General features: G+C 36.2%; 2 protein-coding genes across 3 annotated transcripts in view; both read right to left on the reverse strand.

The window, feature by feature from the left end:
- LOC137249774 (leucine-rich repeat and coiled-coil domain-containing protein PF3D7_0703800-like) overlaps positions 1–18,744 on the reverse strand; it is a 110,087-nt gene that overhangs the window by 68,919 nt on the left and 22,424 nt on the right. The window lies entirely within an intron of this gene.
- Positions 11,997–14,119, reverse strand: LOC137249777 (uncharacterized). Its single transcript, XM_067781672.1, has 2 exons — positions 14,019–14,119; positions 11,997–13,901 (listed from the first exon to the last, which is right to left on the reverse strand). Exon 2 carries the CDS (start codon positions 13,850–13,852, stop codon positions 13,295–13,297), a length of 558 nt encoding a protein of 185 aa, XP_067637773.1. The 5' UTR covers positions 13,853–13,901; positions 14,019–14,119; the 3' UTR covers positions 11,997–13,294.

Below are 18,744 nucleotides of genomic sequence, written 5' to 3' on the forward strand. Positions count from 1 at the left end.
GAGTTTTGGGACAATTGCGGCTGCATGCGCACCAAAATGTAGATCCTAATCAAGCGTCACACCCAAGATTTTGGGGTGTAAGACAGTCGGTAGCGTAGCGCCATTGATGTGGATGTTCAAAATGGTCGAAATTTGGACGTCCATGTTGTAAATAAGGTCGCCGATAATTTAGTCGGTGACAATGTCAGGTTTCGCGAGGCAAAAAAACTGGAGAGATCAGCGAGGTAGCCGTTTATTTTGTTGCAAAGGTCGATCTGTGGGCCTGGGCCTGTGGCCATTATAGTGCAGTCATCGGCGTAGGAAACGATAGTAACTCGTTCTGGTGGCGAAGATATGTAAAAGTAAAACAAGAATGGGCATAGGACACCACCCTGTGGCACCCCTTGTTTAATTCTTCTTGGTTTTGATGTTGCGTTTCTAAATTGCACCGATGCCTGCCGACCACCCAGATAATTTGCGTCCACCTTTTAAGACTTGGGGGAAGGGTAGACCCTTCCAGGTCTTGCAGTAACGTGCCATGGTTGACCGTATCAAAAGTTTTTGATAGGTCATGCAGTAACGTTCCATGGTTGACCATATCAAAAGTTTTTGATAGGTGTAGCGCAACGAGTACTGTTCTATGGTGGGGGTTTTGATTTAAGCCGCAATTTATCTGGGTGCTAATGGCATTTAGCGCGGTGGTTGTGCTATGAAGTTTTCTAAGTGTTCTAGTGTGTTGGCTTCTGGCGATAGGAGACATATCGGGCGATATGAAGCGGGACCACCTTGGCCATTTTCCATTTTTCGGGAATGACAAAGGTGGAAAGGGCAGGTTGAGGACATGTGCTAAATATATGAAACCCTCTTTACCTAGGCTTTTAAGCATCGCCATACCTATGCCGTCTGGGCCTACTGCTTTAGATGGTTTAGCATGACCGATGGCATTCTCAACCTCTTTGGAGGTGATGGTAATTGGGGACGCGCTGAATTTATGTTTATGTGCGCGTCTGTTGGCCCACCGTCTAACTTTTTCAACCGTAGGATGCATTACATATTGTCGGCAAAAAGCGCTCGCGCATTGTTTTGCATCCGACAGCACTTTATCGCCAAAGGCGATGGAAATTTTCTCATTGTGCTTAGACGGATTCGATAGGGACTTTACGGTGGACCAAAGATTACCCACACCGGCAGAGAGGTTACAACCACTTAGATGCTCCTCCAATTTCGCCCGCTTGTGTTCATCCGCAAGCAATCTGATGCGTTAGTTTATCTCCCTTATTTGGGGGTCGTTGGGATCGAGCTGTCTTATGCCCCTATTACCGTTTACAACTCAACTCTGGTTGGGTTGAAATTTCGCAATTTGGTATTACAGATTACAACTCAACCTGTCAAAAAAAATGTCGGTTGAGTTGTCTAGTCTAACAACTTTTTGTGGCATTACCGTTTACAACCTTGTGTTGGTGTAGTTGTCAAAGAAGTCAAAATCTTACAACTGATTACTAGCAGTTGTCTCATACAATTTTGCAGTTGTTTTGAAAAAAGGTAACGTTTAACAAGGCGCTTCACCACCTAATTTTTAACAAAAATTTTAAAAGTTGGTATCAAAAGACACGTTTCGACCTCCGATTTTAGAACCGAAAACAAAAATTAAAAATGTAATATCTGTCATATCATGTCGGTTCAAATTTTCATGTGGTTGTTGTATTTTGCCAGATTTGTTGTACACACTAATGCAGAAAGGCGTTGGATCCGGCCAGGGTTATTTTTACAAACACGCAGAAAGATGTTCTGTGCGCAAAAAACTATGGATCGGGCCTCATATTTCGGACCCTCTCGGGGCCATTTTGTGGGTTTTTGTAAATATTTTTCGACAGAAATAAAATTTTTAAGTTCCGCTTTCGAACTAAAACGGAGATCGAAACACGTCTTTTGATACCACCTTTGATAAGAGTTAGATGGTGCACGGTCTCAAAAAACGTTACCGAAAAAATTAAACAAAAAATTGAAAGCCGGTAGTTAAACCTTTTTTAATCAAACAATAATGAACAATGTTGTACACATTTTTAAAAAAAAAAAAACAACGTTTAAATACTACACTAAATACACTGAATAACTTTTTGACTTTATGGAGCGACATTTCGAAGTTGGACGAGGCTGGCCGCAGTTCGGATGCAGTCAAGTGAGATTATGCGAACGTGAGTCCCATCGATACTACCCACTAGTCCTGGGAATCCTGTTTTAGAGTAAAATACAATTTTTGCTGTTTGGGTTTTAATCCACTTCGCACAAATATGATGTAGTATTGGTGGACGCATTGTCTCGCATAAACATAACAAACTTAAAAGAAATGTCAGTGGAAGCATGCAAAATAATGAAAGTCACAACTAGATCAACAGCTAAAAGTATTAAAAATAATGTTAAAATTGAAGAAAGTCACACAAGAGAACCCAAAATATATGAAGCGCTAAATAAATTTGAAGTAAAAAGACATGTCAGGCTCCTTTTCAATTCCCCGAAATTATATTTCAAAAAGGGAAAGAAAATTTGTAGCACTATAAATACAAGCAATCTAATTGTTGATGATAAAATTGACTTAGGACAATTCTTTATCAGGCTTGAAAAAGAAGCCGCCAATTTAGGACTTGTACAAATACAGTTGTCCTTAGGGGACAAATTGTTTAAAAGTAATTATACTGTAGTTGGCAAATTTATAGAAGAAGGTACCACGGTTCTCAAAAAGTTAACAATAGCACTAACCCCAGAGGTTGGATATGTGACAAATCCTAAGAAAATTAAAGAAATCTTGCACAAATATCATGACGATCATATTAGTGGTGGCCACCCAGGAATAAATCGCATGATAAAGAAAATCAAGCAAAACTATAGCTGGAAAAATATGCGAGGTGACATAAAGAAATACGTAAATACCTGCATCCACTGCAAAACGAATAAGGTTAATAAGCATATAAAAGAACCAATGACAATAACGGAGACACCTCCGAAGGCATTTGATATAGTACAGATCGATACGGTCGTACCATTACCAAAATCGATAAATGGGAACGAATACACAGTTTAAAAGTTAGTAAAATATTTAAAATAATCCTAAAAGGGATTATTAACAATAAAAATCCTAAAAGGATTATCAACAAGATCAAAGGTTATTAACAATAAAAGACAAAAAGGAAAACTATGTGTCCAAGGCACTAGTTGACCGTTCATAACAAAACAAGGCAATAGTTGACCGTTCGTAACAAATGGAGATAATTGGTCGTTTATTAAACACACAAGGCAATAGTTGATCGTTCGTTACAAAAGGCAATAGTTGGTCGTTTGTTATATACACAAGACAATGTTAACCTGGGATAATGACCAACAACAGGCGAAATAACAGAGTGGAATAATGTGACAAACATCCTGACTGACAGCGGTGGACAAGCAACACTTTCAACAAACGCATAAGGAAGTGGAATACCGGCCGTAAACACAATTGAGAAAGACTGGCAGCAAACTAGATATAATCTTTATAAGTATATTTTTAAATATTTCGTTTTTGCTTAGGGATTTTTTTTTTAAATAGGATCAAACGAAATTCATAATAACTTAAGACCCAATGTTAAAACTTAAAATGTTGAAAATACAAAGAAAATTAAATGTCCTATTGGAAAAAAATGTTTTAAATTTTATAGTCTAAAAGAATTTTGAATTATTATAGGCTTGTATGGTCAGATATTTGAACAGTGCAAGATTAAACTTCACTTATAAACCCGACGTTTCGCCAAGCTCCTTGGCATCCTCAGGGGCTGGACATCTTTATTTAAAAACAATAACAATAACAAAGACAAATTTGTAAAAATAAGTTGGAACATAAACATTGTAAAATCATGACACAAACATTAAATGCGGAAAAAAGAAACTCACATCAAATAATAATTAAAATAAAATATCACAAGACTCATAGGAGTATATAATACCATACATGTTTGGTATATTTGTCAAAACTAAGTTCAAATCATAAGCATAATAGATATGCTGCCGCAATTTGATCAGTATCTTCTCGTCTATTTACTGTTTTCTCTCTATTTTTTAGTATGTGAAGACTCTCTAGTGTGTACCGCTTTTTCTCTTTCCTCTCTGTGTCTATTATTTTTGTATTTTGTAAATCAGCGGTGTGTCCATGTGTTAGAATATGTTGAGCAAGTGCCGTGCCGCTTTTCTTTTTGTTTATGTCCGCTTCGTGCTCTGCTAGTCGAACTCCCAATTTTCTTTTCGTCGTCCCTATGTATATTTTGTCGCATTGTGTGTTTTCTCCATATTTGCATTGTACTTGGTAGATTACATTGTTTTGTTGGTGTGGTTCTACTGGGCTTTTTGTCTTGGTAAATATAGTGGAGAGAGTGCAGTTGGATTTATATGCTAGAGAAATATTTCGTTTTTGTTCTCTTATGTTTGCGTGAACTTTTTCTGTGAACTTTGGTATGTAGGTGATGCTGTGGTATTGTTTTGTTTCGGTAGGTGTTTGTGTGGTTGTTGTATGATGTTGCTTTTTGTTAGTCCCTTTTAATTTCTGTTCTATTAGGGTCTTCACTAATTGGCTCGGGTAGTTGTTGTCAGTAAGCAATTTGTAAATTTTTTCCTTGTTGGAATTTAAAAACTGATTGTGACTCAATGTGAATATTTTGTTTATTATGTTTTTTGCCGCGTTTATTTTGTATTTTTTAGGTTGGGCAGAAAGGAAGTTTATGATTCTTCCTGATGTTACTGATTTAGAGTACCAGTTGAGTAAAATCCTATTGTCAGTTCTGTGAATGAGCACATCTAAGAAGGGGATTTTTTGAGTTTACCTCTTTTCCTGTTGTAAACTGTAGCCGATTGTGGTACTGATTTAGAGTTCTCAGTATGATGTCTAAGTCATCTCGTTTTAAAATAGCAAATATATCATCCACGTACTTGACTATGAACTTGATATTTATTTTATGTAGTTTTTTCAATTCCAAAATAGTGTTGTCTAGTAAGTCATCCATGATGATATCTGCTATTGTCGGTGAAAGAGGGTTACCCATGGGCATACCAAAACTTTGGGTGTAAATTTTCCCATCATACATAAAATAATTATTCTTTCATTTCACATTGAAATATGTAGCGACGACATATTAGTATCCTTTGATGTAGTCTCCCTATTTACCAACATCCCCATATACTTAGCAATAAAGATAATAATGGACAAATTCCAACAACTACAATGTAACATACCAAAAAACAAATTTTTAAAATTACTGAATTTTTGCCTGAAAGATAATAATTATTTTATGTATGATGGGAAAATTTACACCCAAAGTTTTGGTATGCCCATGGGTAACCCTCTTTCACCGACAATAGCAGATATCATCATGGATGACTTTCTAGACAACACTATTTTGGAATTGAAAAAACTACATAAAATAAATATCAAGTTCATAGTCAAGTACGTGGATGATATATTTGCTATTGTAAAACGAGATGACTTAGACATCATACTGAGAACTCTAAATCAGTACCACAATCGACTACAGTTTACAACAGAAAAAGAGGTAAACTCAAAAATCCCCTTCTTAGATGTGCTCATTCACAGAACTGACAATAGGATTTTACTCAACTGGTACTCTAAATCAGTAACATCAGGAAGAATCATAAACTTCCTTTCTGCCCAACCTAAAAAATACAAAATAAACGCGGCAAAAAACATAATAAACAAAATATTCACATTGAGTCACAATCAGTTTTTAAATTCCAACAAGGAAAAAATTTACAAATTGCTTACTGACAACAACTACCCGAGCCAATTAGTGAAGACCCTAATAGAACAGAAATTAAAAGAGACTAACAAAAAGCAACATCATACAACAACCACACAAACACCTACCGAAACAAAACAATACCACAGCATCACCTACATACCAAAGTTCACAGAAAAAGTTCACGCAAACATAAGAGAACAAAAACGAAATATTTCTCTAGCATACAAATCCAACTGCACTCTCTCCACTATATTTACCAAGACAAAAAGCCCAGTAGAACTACACCAACAAAACAATGTAATGTACCAAGTACAATGCAAAGGTGGAGAAAACACACAATGCGACAAAATATACATAGAGACGACGAAAAGAAAATTGGGAGTTCGACTAGCAGAGCACGAAGCGGACATAAACAAAAAGAAAAGCGGCACGGCACTTGCTCAACATATTCTAGCACATGGACACACCGGTGATTTACAAAATACAAAAATAATAGACACAGAGAGGAAAGAGAAAAAGCGGTACACACTAGAGAGTCTTCACATACTAAAAAATAGAGAGAAAACAGTAAATAGACGAGAAGATACTGATCAAATTGCGGCAGCATATCTATAATGCTTATGATTTGAACTTAGTTTTGACAAATATACCAAACATGCATGGTATTATACACTCCTATGAGTTTTGTGATATTTTATTTTAATTATTATTTCATATTTTATTTTAATTATTATTTCCGCATTAAATGTTTGTGTCATGATTTTACAATGTTTATGTTCCAACTTGTTTTTACAAATTTGTCTTTGTTATTGTTATTGTTTTTAAATAAAGATGTCCAGCCCCTGAGGATGCCAAGGAGCTTGGCGAAACGTCGGGTTTATAAGTGAAGTTTAATCTTGCACTGTTCAAATATCTGACCATATAAGCTTATAATAATTCTGAATTTAATAAAATTAAATTGGTCAGCAAAAAAAAATCGATCACACATTAAAAGAATTTTTTTTTCTGAAAAAAAGGATATTAACGCTATCGATGAAAATGGCATAAAAAATTTAAATATTTTGTAAATCAAAGAAAATATAAATTATATTAAAATGCCCAAAATTTTTTTTAAACAAAGTTTTCCGTTAATGACAAAATTTTTCTTAGATTTTGATAATGTTAACTAAATAAACCAGTAAAATGGAATGCATAGGATAAAAAATAAAATCAAAAATTTTATTAAAAATTAAATTTAGTTCATTTCTCACAGAAGCAGAAAAATAATTATAGGAAAAATTCAGCATGGCTTGGTGGACAAAGAAAGCACATGGCATAATGATAGCATTAGCCGGATATGAATTAGGAAAGGAAAAATCGGGAAACTCAGAAAATAAAGAAACAGAAAATAGAATATTAAAATATGAACCACCAGCTGAACCAGAAACAAAAGCTGCTCCAAACATTCCAGATGTTTGGCTAGCAGTTTTAATCTTCGTAATCGTACTATTGACCATTGCAATAGCTACGATACTCAAAAATTATATGAAAATTAAATATATGCAGCTGAAAACCGTACCAAACCGTATGTAAAATTCTTTTATCCAATTTGAGTAAGAGCAGCAGACAATTAAAAATAAACCTTCATAACATAGTAAACCCCAAAAAGTAACCTTCAAAATGTCTCAATTGACAGTAAAGTCAGCTTCATTAGTCCGCCTAAATTCAATGGCAAATCAGGAATTTACATAATTTTACAATTCACAATAGTAGTTTCTAGAAAAGTGTGCAAAATACAAAAAAAAATTAAGAAAAAGTCACGAAGAGAACCAATAAAAATATATGACAAGCGCTATCATAGGAAAATGGTAGCGTAAGTGTTGTGAATTAGCTTAGTGAATGACCCTTCTTCATATATTTAATGCAACCCTGAATATATCATTAAATGTCAAATAAAGAACATGTCCTCACTTCCGTTTGAATTACAATTGTGCTTACACGCCTTTAAGTTATCTACTGTGCAAATCGGTTTGTATCTTTAAAATCAACAGGTTATGGGCCTATATGATAACGCGCATGAATTGTAAATTGTGTAATTCTCGAAGTGTAACAAAATCTTAGCGATCGGTCGCATAAAGCAGTATTCCGTAAATTTTTCACATCATAATGGCGGCAAACCACAATAATTTATCGTTTTATAAGCTAAAAGGCCGTGAAAATTTTGATGAGTGGAAGCTCCATGCAAAATCATATCTGGTTATAAAAGGATGCTGGGAAGTAGTAAAAACAGGACTACAAGCAAATCCTCCTGCAAAGATAAGCAGGCAGATTAGCGGGCACTTGCAGAAATCACGCTAATGAGTGAGCCGATAAATTTTTCACATATCTCGACAGCTACGACGGCCAATGAGGCTTGGGATGCCTTAGTATCGGCGTATGAAGATTCCGGACTAACGCGTAGAGTTATTGAAACAACTCGTACAATGGAAGCTTTCATACTTCTCCTCTAAGCAGGAGTACCTAAATACATTGGTGATGACGTCTATAAAAGTGAGAACCGCTGGTTTGAATATTGATGACGAAGTTACCGCATCGTTGATATTGGCAAGTTTACCAGGTGAGTTTCGAGCTTTCGTCTTAGCCATCGAAAATTCAAAACAACAGCTTACGATCGATAATGTAAAAACACTATTATTGCAAGAGGCAAAATTTGATAAACCAAATAGTGATTGCACTTTATATTCCAAAAATATATATAAACCTAAATTTGTCAAAGAGTATATATTTGTTAAGAGGCGTCACTCGACACTTTTGTTGTTGCCAAAGCAAATTACTCGATGTTTTCTCAAGGTAATCGTTGGTTTTTTTTGTCAGATGTATTTATAAAAACGCCTTCTATACATTTTCGTGGGGTATTTGTGTTTATTTTATTGATTGTATTAAATTAATTAATTAATTCTCTTTCCAGAAATCGTAAAAAAAAGTCACTTTACCGCATAAATATATAGGATTCAATTAAAAAAAAAACTAAACAAAACTTCCTTGAGAATCACATTCGACATGACAGGGTTGCTTTGGCAACAACAAAGTATCGAGTGACGCCTCTTAACAAATATATACTCTTTGACATTATGCTAAACAATGTCCAAATAAAAGAAAAAGGAGCAACACTGGCGCAAAGAATGATAAAATACTCTTTGCTTCTTTGCTTTCACATGACAGCCGCACAGCTGATTGGTATGTAGACTCCGGTGCAAAAACACATATGACGCAAAACAAACAATTGATTTCTAATGAAACGCCGGCAAATGGCAAAAATATTATTGTAGCGAATAATAAAACAATTCCAGTGGTATCAAGCGGTACAGCAAAATTGTGTTTGTCCACAGGACATGATGCAGTGCTCAACGTCGATTACGTACCCGAATTGTATGTGAGTTCACTTTCCGTGCGTGAAATGACTAAAAACGGCAACAAAGTTTTATTTAAAGAAAATGACTGCCGAATTTTTGATAACAAAGACAATCTGATTGCTACCGCGACCGCTGTAAATGACCTCTATCGTCTAAATGTACGTGAAAACAAAATAAATAGTGCACTTTTTGCAAATAGTGATCACGAGTTATGGCATCGTAGATTAGGCCACATTTGCAACGAAAATTTAAAGAAAATCAAAAACACTTGTAGTGGTGTAGATTTCAGCACTCCTAGTAAAGAGCAATGCATTGTGTGCATCAAGGGGAAACAAACCCGTGCTTCGTTCAAAGAGAGTGGTACTCGAGCTGAAAATTTGCTTGACCTGGTGCACTCAGATGTGGCAGGTAAAGTCACATTCGGGCTGTAGATTTTTTGTGACTTTTATAGACGATTTCTCGAGAAAAATTACAGTCATACCAATCAAATACAAATCGGAAGTTTTCGAGGAATTTGTAAAATATAAAAGCTTAGTGGAAAATCTATGTTCGCGTAAAATTAAAATACTTCGTTAGGATAATGGCACTGAATACACGAATAAGAAATTTAAAGAATTTCTAATGAAAAATGGTATTGTGCACCAAACGTCTGCCCCATATACACCTGAACAAAATGGTGTGGCAGAACGTTTCAATAGAACAATAGTGGAGAGAGTGTGGTGTATGCTTGTTGACTAGGGTTTGATTAAAAGTTTTTGGGCTGAGGCATCGGTAGCTGCAGCTTACATTTTAAATCGAACTCCGTGTGGCAGAGTCGCATTGTCCAGAAGAAATCTGGTCAAACAACAAAAAATCGCTTAAGCATATACGGGTTTTTGGATGTAAAGCCATGGTGCATGTGCCGAAAGAAAAACGACAAAAACTGGATGTAAAATCCGCAGAATGTATAATGGTTGGTTACTGTAACGCTTCAAAAGCATATCGGTTATTTGAACCAAAATCACGCAATATTATCGTAAGCCGTGACGTTGTTTTTATTGAAAATCGAGAGTTAAAACCACACGATAGCCAACTTTTTTTTGACTTGTCTGATTCCAGTGACGTTCTCAATTCAGGGGCAGAAAAGTGTGATGAATTTTAGAACTTAAAAGACGAACCAAACGTAAAAGTTGAATATGAATTAAGTGAAGATGTGCCTGCACACTCATCAGGCTTCGAAAGTGCGGATTCTGAATTAGACACTGACGAAAACTTTTTGCGGCGTTCCGAAAGATAAGCAACCAAACAAGGTAATTGTAATTTAAATTTTGTTGCTATCGATGTTTCAAAAGATCCTGAAACGCTTAATGACGCATTCACTGGCGAAAACGCCGAAGACTGGATGCTCGCAGTAAATGAAGAAATGTCGTCGCACCGTTCAAACAACACTTGGGTTTTGACTGAGCTACCACTCGGCAAGAAACTTATCAAATCAAAATGGGTGTTTAAGACAAAACGAGACGCTAGTGGTGAAGTAGTTCGACATAAAGCTAGACTAGTCATTAAGGGTTTTAGCCAAGAGAAGGGCGTTAACTACGATGAGACATTTGCTTCGGTTGTCAGATACACATCAATTCGATTGCTGCTCGCCATTGCAGCTAAGCATAACTTGTTTATTCATCAAATGGATGCCGTAACCGCTTTTTTCAACGCTGAATTAAAAGACGATATCTACATGGCGCAGCCAGATGGCTTCGATGATAAATCTGGTCGCGTATGCAGCACAAAAATCACTTTATGGCCTTAAGCAATCGAGTAGGCTTTGGAATGAGAAGTTTAACGATGTTTTGTTGAGGCTTGGTTTAGCTCCTAGCGACATCGACCAATGTGTTTATTATCGTACAAATGATAACGAAAATTTTTTTGTTGCTGTATACGTCGATGATGTACTTCCCTTCTCTAACAATACTGAGGCGATATTAAAGCTTAAACGAGAGTTGTCATCGATCTTCAAGATGAAAGAAGTGTCTTCAGTATTAGGCATGCGTATTAGAAGGAACAATGATACAGGTACTATAAAAATAGATCAATCACAGTACGTAGCTGACTTATTGCAACGATTCGGAATGTCTGATTGCAACCCAGTATCCACGCCGATTGATTTAAATCAACGAATTAGTTCCAAAATGTGTCCGCCAACTGAAAATGAAAAACAAGAAATGCGAGAGATTCCATACATGCAGGCAGACGGATGCTTACTTTTCGCATCACAAGTAACACGCACAGACATTTGCTTTGCTGTAAATTTATTGAGCAGGTTTTCTACAAACCCAGGAAAGGCACACTGGGTTGCAGTAAAGCGTATTATGAGATACCTTAAGGGTACCATTGATAAAGGTTTAGTTTTTACTAAAGAAGTCAGTGATATTACAGGATTCTGCGACGCTGACTAGGGTAGTGATCTTGTTGAAGGAAGATCAACCATGGGCTATGTGTTCAAATATCAAGGTGTCGCCATTTCCTGGTGTACGCGCAGACATTGCACTGTAGCGCTCTCGTTGACCGAAGCAGAATTAATGGCAAGCACTGCTGCTATTCAAGAAGCACTGTGGCGACAACGTTTTTTTAATGAATTGGAAACAGGGGCAATGAAATCACTTATTTTGCATTGCGACAATAAAGGCGCCATTCAGATTGCAACAAACAATTCATATTCACCCCAAACCAAACACGTACATATCAAGCACCAGTTTATTCAACAAAATCCAAAAAGCTGTAAGATCTGTCTTAACACGTTGACTGCCAACTACGAGATAACTCGTAGTATGATTTCCCTTCCAGGAAGCCAAGTACGAGTTATCTCGTACTACCTAAAACTACCACTTTCTGTGTAGCTACCAGTAAAGCCGTATTATAATAGTGTTAGTATCGATAAATGGCTTCTGGGAAAAGAAAAAAAATTTTGGGTTTGGCTTCGGTGAGCTTTTTTTTTATTAAAAAAAAAAAAAATTTTATGGAAAAATTTATTCAATATAATGCAAAAATTCATTCAATATAATGGAAAAATTAACTCAAATACAAGAAATAAAGTAATATATTATTGTTTGTGGAAGTTTTTAAAACAATTTTCCACACAAAGGGCTGGCTTCTCTGGACAGGCTGGACAGAAGTAACGCGTTTCTCGGCGTTTTTTTTTTCTTGGGTACATACACGACATGGCTTTGTCGGACGTTTTTTCCGTTGGTGGTAAACACTCTAAATAATGGAGCTCTTTAGATCTATCTTTTTTAAAAACTGGTTGAAAATCTCCAATCAACGCTAAGACGAATTCTTCTCTGAACTTTATCAGTTTTACTTTAGATGAAGTTACTTTTTGGTAAATTCTGTGAGCATTTTGTATATATATCTCTATAATATGAAGTGAAACCTTTAGAGATGAGTAGTACGAAATCATTTGATCTGATCGGTCAATGTCAGACATTCCATTATTGTAATCTCGAATTATATTCGGTTTTATAGAAATTCTTCCATTGCGATTGGGCACCTCTACCATTTCAATAGCAAGCATGTTTGAAATGGAAAGGACTTCTCGTTTGTCTTTCCATTTGCATACAGTAACTGGACCATTTGTCTGCCAAAAACACTCCCCTCTTTTTAGTTTACGATTTACCTCATCTTTGGGGTTTCCTTTTCTGTTACTTCGTAGGGTTTCACACACATAAGTTTTTCGTGTATATAACAATTTTGTAAGACTAACTGAATTATAAAAATTATCCATGTAAAGCGCGTAGCCTTTATCGAGATAGTCCTCAAGTAAATGTAAAACAACGTCAGCAGTGTGACCTACATTATGGGTAGTTTCCTCAGATTTTCCGCTGTAAATTTTTATTTTTATTACAAGACCGTCGGACTCACATAGTTCATATAGTTTGACACCATATTTGTGTTTTTTATTTTTTATGTATTGGCGGAAAAGCAATCTTCCCCGCCATAGCATCATGGATTCGTCAATACAAATATTTTTACTTGGTACATAGTTTTCACGTATAACATCGTTGAAATGATTTAGGATTGGTCTCACCTTGTATAGTTGTGAGTTATCAACCAAATGAAAATAACGAAGTATCAACTGGAATCGATTGCGGCTCATATGTGTGCGCCAAAAGTTTACATTATATAGCTTGTTGTGTTCCAGTCTATTGTTGGAAAAGTACAAGGTCCCATTTGCAATAAAAGTGCAATAAAAACTTTCATCTCTGTAGCACTTACGTCTTGCCGATTTGATATCCTTTTAGATTTTTTTATAGCCTTTTGATTCCCATTTTTCAATGTTGCAATTTCTTGCGCAGCATATAAATTAGTTTGTTCTACCAGTAATGCAAGAAACTCATCCGAAAAAAATAAATCCACCAGCGTTTGTACTGTAAAATTTGATGTATCTAATTTCACACCAACATTTTTTTCGAAAAGAAATAATTCAGGATTGTGTTGAACTTCTGTCCACAAATCATCATTCTCATTTGACGTTGTTGCTTGAAAATCATCATCATTATTATCAGATTCGGAGACGTCTTCAGGTTCGGAGATGACTTCATCTTCACTATCACTTGTATTCTCAGAAGGCTCATAAATGTCGTTACTACCATCGCTGAAATCATCTTCTGAATCACTTAGATTTGCGTTGTACTCAATTTCACTTTGATTCAGTGACCTTTTCCTATCCATATTGGGTTCTTGATAATTATAACAGTAATTTTAGAGAATGTTTATAAATCTAAAAAGAAAGAAAATAATAATGAAATTATGATAATTATAATAAATAATAATAACTATAAAACAAAATACTATAGAAAGCAAAAATGATGTTTTTTTAGGAAAAAAAAGGACCTACCTACTACGAGATAATTCGTAGCGAGTTCTTTCCCAGACGCCAATTACGAGATAACTCGTAGGTCCTTTTTCTCCTTTAAAAAACATCATTTTTGATTTTTGATGATACCAATGATCTAGAAATAGAGTTTTTAGTAATTAATGTGAAAAAATCAAAATGTCATTTTTGGCCAGTTTTCTGAAAATGGCCTTGGCAGTCAACGTGTTAATTACATTTCTGCGAATGACATGGCTGCTGATATTCTCACCAAAGGCGTGTCTAAGGGCAAACATACTCATCTTTCTGAAGCTCTTGGATTTGCATAAGTTAATACTTAATACATTTATTCATTTCTAAAAAGATTTCAACAAAACATGTACATAATTTTTACTCGTATATATATTTAAAAAGAATTGTCATTCAGGAAAGGTGTTGTGAATTAGCTTAGTAAATGACCCTTCTTCATATATTTAATGCAACCCTGAATATATCATTAAATGTCAAATAAAGAACTTGTCCTCACTTCCGTTTGAATTACAATTGTGCTTACATTTATCTACTGTGCAAATCGGTTTGTATCTTTAAAATCAACAGTAAGAAAAACAAGCGACCTGATTGTTAATGATAAAATTGACTTAGGACAATTGCTTACCAGGCTGTGCCTGCAATCTAGGACTTGTAAAGAATGAAAAAACAGTTGTCCTAAGGGACAAATTGGTGATAAATAATAGAATATTTACTGCAGTAGGCAAATTTAAATTAAAAATAGGTACCCAAGTTCTCTAAGATCAAAAAATTGCACAAACCCAAGAGGTTGTGAATGTGACAAACCCCGGTAAAAAATTAAATAAGTCTTCATTAATATCATGCCGATTCTGTCTTGGTGGCCGCCGCAGAAATCGCATGACACACATAAGACCAAAAAAATATATGTGTAAAATACGAAAAATCCAAAAAGTATAAAGATATGAAAAATTTTTCCACCCAATGTACCAATCTTTTGCCATTAATTGGACTTAACTAATTGGACTAATTGGACATAACTACTTTGCTCTTCCATCAATCACAACTCCTAAATTTTTCCTATAATTAATGGCAGATTTCTTACTTTATATGTTCTTAGTTTAGTAGAACTCGATAAACAATGAAAATTGTTGTTTAAGAAAAATGGTTAATACAAAAATCATTCATCTTTAGTTAGTAGAAATATCACATTAAATAAATAAATATAAATTTACTAGCCCGGGTCTCATTTAAGAAAACCTCACAATTAAAGGGGTCATAATTTTACATATTAGGAAAAATACCTTTACTTTAACTACCAATAGATTAGAAAATAGCAATAGGAAATATTTCTACTTTAACCAATATACAAAATAAGGAAATAACAGTCTATAAGAATAGGCTAAAACAATATAAAACACCTGCTAGTAACTCAAATAATCAAAAACAAAAAAGAAAAAGTCTCAACATAAGCATTCCACGTCACTTACAATTTACAATTATCAAATAACAAAAACAAAAAAAAATAAAAATAAAAACTCATATTGGTATCAAGTTACCATCAATTCACAAACGTTAATTTGTACCAGCCGATTTTTGGGTGAGTCGGCAAAACATTACTCATCATAGTAAATAAACCAAAACACAGCAAAAGTCAGCATAACGGGCACTGTATGTAAAGCAAATGCAAACGAATAATTGCAAAAAGAAAACACATAAACTTATAATATCAAGTTACCACTACGACATAAAGTACAACTGAATTCAAAACAAAATCATTTGGTAACACCAAGCAAGTTGACTGGGTCATTTAACGTAAAATGAAACAACACGGCACACTTATAACAGTGACATTAGCGTGACCGTCTATAATTAACACAAAATTATATACGCTCACTTAAAAGTCCGATGGTGTAGTATTGCGTGCAATTCACCTCACTTCGAACACGCTTAACGTTACAAATATACATACAAACAAACATTCATATTTAATTGACTCAGATAATCACCATGAGTCCATTGGCATTTGCCAAATTGCCCAATATATTGATTCGTCATACCAACCAGCTCACGCTCGGATCATATTGACAATATGTAGGTCAACACAATAATTTGCTGACAAACCATTTCCCATTATTTGGGGACTCATGTAACCGTATAAATGCCTTATAAAGTGTGTAAACGTATAAATTTATCTAGTGCGTAAACGAGCTGTCAAATTTTGTATGAAAAATCATTCATCAGAAATCTCCAACATCAGCAAGTAAATGCGTTTTAGTTTTGATTTTTCACTTAATCTTGGCATTTTTTAATTTGTATAACAATCAAAAAAATTTTGTTCGGCAATAATACTGCTGATAAACAATCAGGTTTATCAAGATTATTACTAGGTGCGTTCATATAACAGCGTGTGTAAATGGATATAAATTTACACCTTATAAGTTTATATGCTTTCATGAGTTCCCCTATTAAGTCATGCACTTCTAATATGTAAACATTTATGTAAGTATGTATGTGTAGGTTAAGAACTTTTGTATAAATAGAAATGAATTTCATCAATAAAGTAGAATTGCTTTTTAACGTTATTCATCAGCGTGCGCAAAATATTTTCTTTTTATGTAAAAGTTATTTACAATGCTCCTCAATAATATCTAAAACTAGTACACCAAAATCATTTCCACAGCATTTTTGATAGCTGCCATCAGCAAGGAATCTGAGTGTGGCGCATAATTTTAAAATAAGAGTATAGCCTTCCTCCGAACGCGTTTGCGGAAATGGTCCTTAGTTGTGTTTAGTAGAGCAAAATGCTTCCTTTCAAATCTGCAAAATAACTTCATTTGAAGCCCATCATTTGTCACTTAAACATTTTCTTACTTGGTGCTTGGCAGTTCCAAGGGATCGGAATGACCACGCCAATGTTTTTCGTATTCGCGACATATCAATCTCCAACATTTTCGCCATTATAAAATAGATTTCATATAATATCCGTTTTGCTTTTAATAACAAAATCACTTTTGCAAATGCTTAAATTTCCGCCACATTTTGATCAGCTATTCATTTATCTGTCAAATCATCACTTTTTTAGGTTGGAAACATCAATTCAACTTCAACTGAAACAAGTTGTAATTCGTAATAGCAAACAGGAGTTGAGTTGTCTTAAAGTTGAGTTGTTTTAATTACAACTCAACTAAGTTGAGTTGTTAACCGTAATAGGGGCATTATAAGGTCTCGTTCCCTCGCTAAATTTGCGGGCTCCGCCCAAAAATAAGGCTTAATTTCGGGGATTCTTCCGGCGGGAATAAAGCCAGCCGAGGCGGTTTCAATGACCTTGCGGAAAGCATGCTCCCATTGACGAGCATCAGTCGAATAGGGAGGGCAGCAATGCGGCTGTCTGTAAAGGATTTGTAATCATCCCACTTTCCTTTTTTAAAGCTTTTGAAAGTGCGTTTTTCGGTGACGATGAAGTCGGCGGTTCGCTCCAGCGAAATAAGTATAGGCAGGTGGTCGGATGCCAATGTTACCATCGGCTGCCAGTTGACGCAGTTTACGAGTCCTGCGCTCACCGTTGATATATCTGGCGAACTGTGACAGCTTCCTACCATACGAGTGGGGGCGTCTTCGTTTATTGTGCAGAACGTCATTTCTTCTATTTGATCCGCCAACATCTCACCCTTGCTGTCCACCTGCTCGTTTGAATGCCATAGATCGTGATGGTCATTGAAATCGCTTAAGATATTGCGATTATCGCCACTCAGTAGGGCTCTGATATTAGGGCGGTATCCACTGGGGCAACAGGTGGCAGGAGGGATGTAGATGTTGATGATTGCTAGGTTTACATCGCCTGACCGCCTCCATTCCGCTATAGCGATCTTTTCTGTGGACATTATACCCAGAACAAGTCTGCAGAGCAGATCTTGCTGTGAGTTTAGTCTCTTGAATCGCAACGATGCGGATGTTGTGCCGCTTCATGAAATCGACATCTCCGTGATATTCCCAGTTAATCCATTACAGTTTAACTGCGGAATTCTGAAGTGCAGCGGAGGAGACGTTGTCACTCTAGGACTAAGTGACGGGTGACTACGCCTGAGTTGTGGGAGGCCAGGACGCAATTGCTGTTGTGGCCCTGGGACTGGACGTCCGTGAGGAAGCATTGTGGTACCCGGTGTAGTTGGGTTTGAGGCTTGGCCAGCGGGTTAGGGGGTCAGAATATACCCGCGGTAGTTATGCCTGTCGTAAGAGGCGACTAAAATACCAGATTCAAAGGGCTGTGTAGCGCATCCCTTCAGGTTGCCAGCGCAATATATAGCTTATCCAAACCCAATTCTCAACCTCACCTATCCGCAGCGAATCCTGTTTCACTAACAGGCGAGGCTCTGGTGACCCCAAGCTTCTCATGGAACTTCGGGGTGGGGCGGGAGGGATGGTCTGAAGGTTTAACGTGGCCATATAAATTGTTCCCTAGATGGTGTTACCGGAGCGTACCGGATCTGTATCCGGCGAAGGACCATCACATCGATAACACTCCCCAAAGCCTTCGGGGAGCAACCTTATCGCTACAACAACAACAACAAGCCCACGGGGGTTGCCGTCGCGGAGACCAGAACATCTAGGAAAGTGGCACCGTCCACGGCAGGAGCTTCATTGGGCGGATGATGAAAACATATATATTCAGTGCTGGCAAACGGCGCAAAAGGTGGTAGGGACAAGGAGTCTGTTTACCTGACCTACGCGACCGCTGCCGGAA

Source organism: Eurosta solidaginis, chromosome 4, assembly GCF_040869045.1.
Source record: "Eurosta solidaginis isolate ZX-2024a chromosome 4, ASM4086904v1, whole genome shotgun sequence".
NCBI classification, from domain to species: domain Eukaryota; kingdom Metazoa; phylum Arthropoda; class Insecta; order Diptera; family Tephritidae; genus Eurosta; species Eurosta solidaginis.